At 30.4% G+C, this 3612-nt stretch overlaps 1 protein-coding gene across 1 annotated transcript in view; it reads right to left on the bottom strand.

The window, feature by feature from the left end:
- Positions 1-793, bottom strand: part of LOC108736788 (cathepsin B) — a 9641-nt gene extending 8848 nt beyond the window's left edge. Inside the window, exon 1 of the mRNA XM_018469362.2 lies at positions 315-793. Coding sequence (XP_018324864.1) covers positions 315-629 — 315 coding nt within the window. The 5' untranslated portion in view covers positions 630-793. The remainder of the gene's footprint in view (positions 1-314) is intronic.
- Positions 794-3612: the final 2819 nt, after the last annotated feature.

The raw sequence follows: 3612 nt of genomic DNA, 5'->3' as shown, positions 1-3612 counted from the left end.
CGTTGGGATAAGTGTATCTTTCTAAAAGGGGACTATGTTGAAAAATAAAAAAAAAATTTAAAAAAAAGGTGTCTTCATATCTAACACGAGTATTTATTGAACAGCCCTCGTAATGTAAAAAGGATTAAAATTCCGTATACATAAAAGTAAATAAATAAATAAAGATTGAGATTTTATTCGATTTATAGTTTAAAGTATACTTTTAAAACCTAAAACTTAATTTTAAAGTTAACTGTAATTGTTTTGAAGTAAATTAATTTTGTTATTGTTTAAGGTTCTTTTGAATGCAAACCTAATATATGGTAAATACATACCCAGCAAGAGCCACATGAACCTTGGTCTCTAACTTCTTGAATTGTTGGACAATCAGGCCACTGTTCCCTTGAATCAAAGCTAATTGGTATATCTTCTAATTTATGCGTAATTGCTTTTAATTTTTGGCTTGGAGGCTCTGGCAGTGCTCCCATAAGTTGTCTAATATAGGACATTGATACACTGACAAAATTTCGTCCTGCAACCCATGTTGTATTTTTATTGTTTATGGAATCGATGAATTCATCAGAAAGAGGATGAACCGTTCCAACAACACCACTTACAGCACCAAATGCACACAATAAAATTAAAAACATTATTACACAGAATAATAGTTACGATAATGAATGCCTGAGATTTAAAGAGTAAAACTAGCTGCAAATAGTAATGGCTTTATTGCTCGTAACACAAAGAATGAAATAATGGAATAGACTGTAATCCGGTCAGAGAAAATAAATTTAATGTTCATCAGAAATCACGTGATGCTTGTTCCACAATTACGTACTGTGTTGGTATGTATATAAGATACATACAAAACATACAGCATAATGAAATGTTTTAAATTTTTCAACAAGAGAATATCAGAACTTATTTCATTTACGTAGACAATTACAACAACAAATTAGATAACTCGTTATTGACATCCGAAATCAATTTTCGTTGCTCAGAAAGAAAATTCAAAAACTGTCCACATAGCAAATGATGAAAGAGAGTAATCAGTAGTAGGAAAGGAATTAAATTAATTTCATACAATGTTTAAAAGAAAATATGAAAAAATTAGTGTTGAACTTTTTCTAACTCCTTACATTAACCTTGGATCAAGGAATTCCATAAAACTGTTAACTACCTAATTCTAGAAAAACTGTTTAAATTTTAATGTTTTATAAAACAATTTTTATACGGTGTGTTTGAATTTTGAATCCACTGTTATCGTTTATGTAATTCTCTACTCAAAGTGAATATTAATAGTTTTTTTTCTTTATCATTAATAAACATATGTGGCCATAGTGAATATAAAGAGCTCCACCATGTAAAAGTCTTATTTATTCAATATTTAAATCCAACGTATTTCCGAGGTATCACATCAAATTGATTTTTTAAAAATCCAGTATAAAATTTAAGAAAATTAAAATGATAATGGTCCTGTATGATGGAACTTCATATTTCATATTGTTAAAAATATACATCTACATACAATTTTGCTCAATTTCTATATCTGTAATTTGTCAGCAGTTTTAACTTCCAATATTAACTAAATATGGTCTCATGGTCTCAATTTCGACATAAATTTTTAGGTAGACATACAAAGTACCATTGCTTGTATAAATTAATCAATATATTGTAAATAATTATAAAATTCAGCATAAACGGGAGGCAGTGTACCCATTATTTGATACCATTATCTCATATAACTAATATTTTCGTAAATATTATTTCAACCTTATCATCATTATATTTGGTATATTTCAAAATAATGATCAAGTTATAACTTTTTATCTGGTTAAAGAACACTAATACGCACTACATTAAATCAAAAATATATTAAGTAGTTAATAGTAGGCACATTTTAACATTTTATTGATTTAATTATGTCAATTTATCTATATATACAAGGTGTCATGCCCAATTGTAAGATCGCTTTCTCCATAGCAGCATTATTATTAGTTTTAGGTAAAACTTTTTCGTATAAAAGTTATCTCAATTGTTATTGTGCACTTCTCAAAATTATCCATGAATCTACGGGGTGTCCAGTTTTCATTGGCAGATACCCAACTTTGTTATTTTAAATGGAACATCCAGTATTTTATTAAATATTTCAGTCCTGTGGTAAAATTAAAGACAATTTTATTAAAAACGATGTTCCAGAAATCCTGATAGTTATCGAGGTATAACCTAGTCAGTCGTTTAAAAGTTACAAGCACTTCTCAGAAAGATATGCTACAATCCACAATATTTTAATAGTCTAGCATACCATGAATATTCACAGCCAATACAAAACGTAGAAAAAGAGTGAATATAATGATAGGAAACGAAAAATTAAAGAAATGGCCGATTTTAGGTATCTAGGAAGTCAGATAAGTCAGGACGGAAGGAGTAGTAGGGATATAAAGCAGAGGAGCAGTGTCGAATAATAAAAAGAAGTCAATTCTAAGCTCGCGAACGTTTAATTTAGAAATCCGAAAAAGGTTATTAAAGGTGTATGTTTGGAGCACGGCGCTGTACGGGTGCGAAACGTGGACAGTAGGCGCGGCGGAATAGAAAAGGTTAGAAGCGTTCGAAATGTGGTGTTACAGACGAATGATGAGGATACAGTGGATAGAGAAGGTTAGAAATGAAAAGGTATTACAAAGAGTAACAGAATAGAGGACTGTATGGAAGTCAATAAGAAATAGGCGAGATAGGTTAGTAAGACACCTTCGCAGGCATGGAGGTAAAGTCAAAGACATATTACAGGCAGAAACAGAAGTTAGGAGGGGTAGAGGTAGACCTAGGTTAGATTACTGTTCGCAAATAGTTAAGGATGTGGGTTGTTCTAGTTTTAGGGAAATACGAAGATTAGCGCAGGATAAGAACGAGTGGAGGTGCGTGTCCAACTAGTCTTAAGACTGACGACCGTATGATGATAATGATGATGAGTGCAAGACATCGGAACTCTCAATATTTTATGCCAAAGCATAAGCTGTTAAAGTTAATTATTGTGAAAAATAATAAATTACAATTGTCAACTTTTTTTCGACATAAATTTTCAAGAATATTCTCAAAAACTATCAAGATTTCTGGAACATCATTTTTAATAAAATGGTCTTTAATTTTACCATATAACTGAAATATTTAATACAATACTGGGTATTCCATTTAAAATAGCAAAGTTGGGTATCTACCAGCGAAAACTGGACACACTGTAGATTCACGGATAATTATGGGAAGTGTCTAATAAAAATTAAAACTAATAATAATGCCGCTATACATAAATGAGTCTTAGGGGAGACACCCGGTATACACGTCAATTGGAAAAAGACGTAATCTTCTTCTCCAAAATTGAAAATTCTCCAGTGATCAGAAAGTTCAATCTTTGTTTATAACTTTTTCTTAATTCTACAACTTTAGTATAGAAAGTATTTATATATTTCTCACCAATACATTAATAAGGTAGTGTTCGTTTTTCCACGAAACGTCGTTTTATTTTAACGGAAACGGAATACGTCCAGCATAATAATAATAATGTCACGCAGTATTTTGTGTCTCTGGGTTTTTTTTTTAATTATTTATTTTAATTACCTGATTATAATGTATTTTAAT

This window comes from Agrilus planipennis, unplaced genomic scaffold (assembly GCF_000699045.2).
Source record: "Agrilus planipennis isolate EAB-ADULT unplaced genomic scaffold, Apla_2.0 scaffold193, whole genome shotgun sequence".
Taxonomy (NCBI): domain Eukaryota; kingdom Metazoa; phylum Arthropoda; class Insecta; order Coleoptera; family Buprestidae; genus Agrilus; species Agrilus planipennis.
Note: the sequence above shows the minus strand (reverse complement) of the source record. Positions and strands in the feature narration are given on the sequence as shown.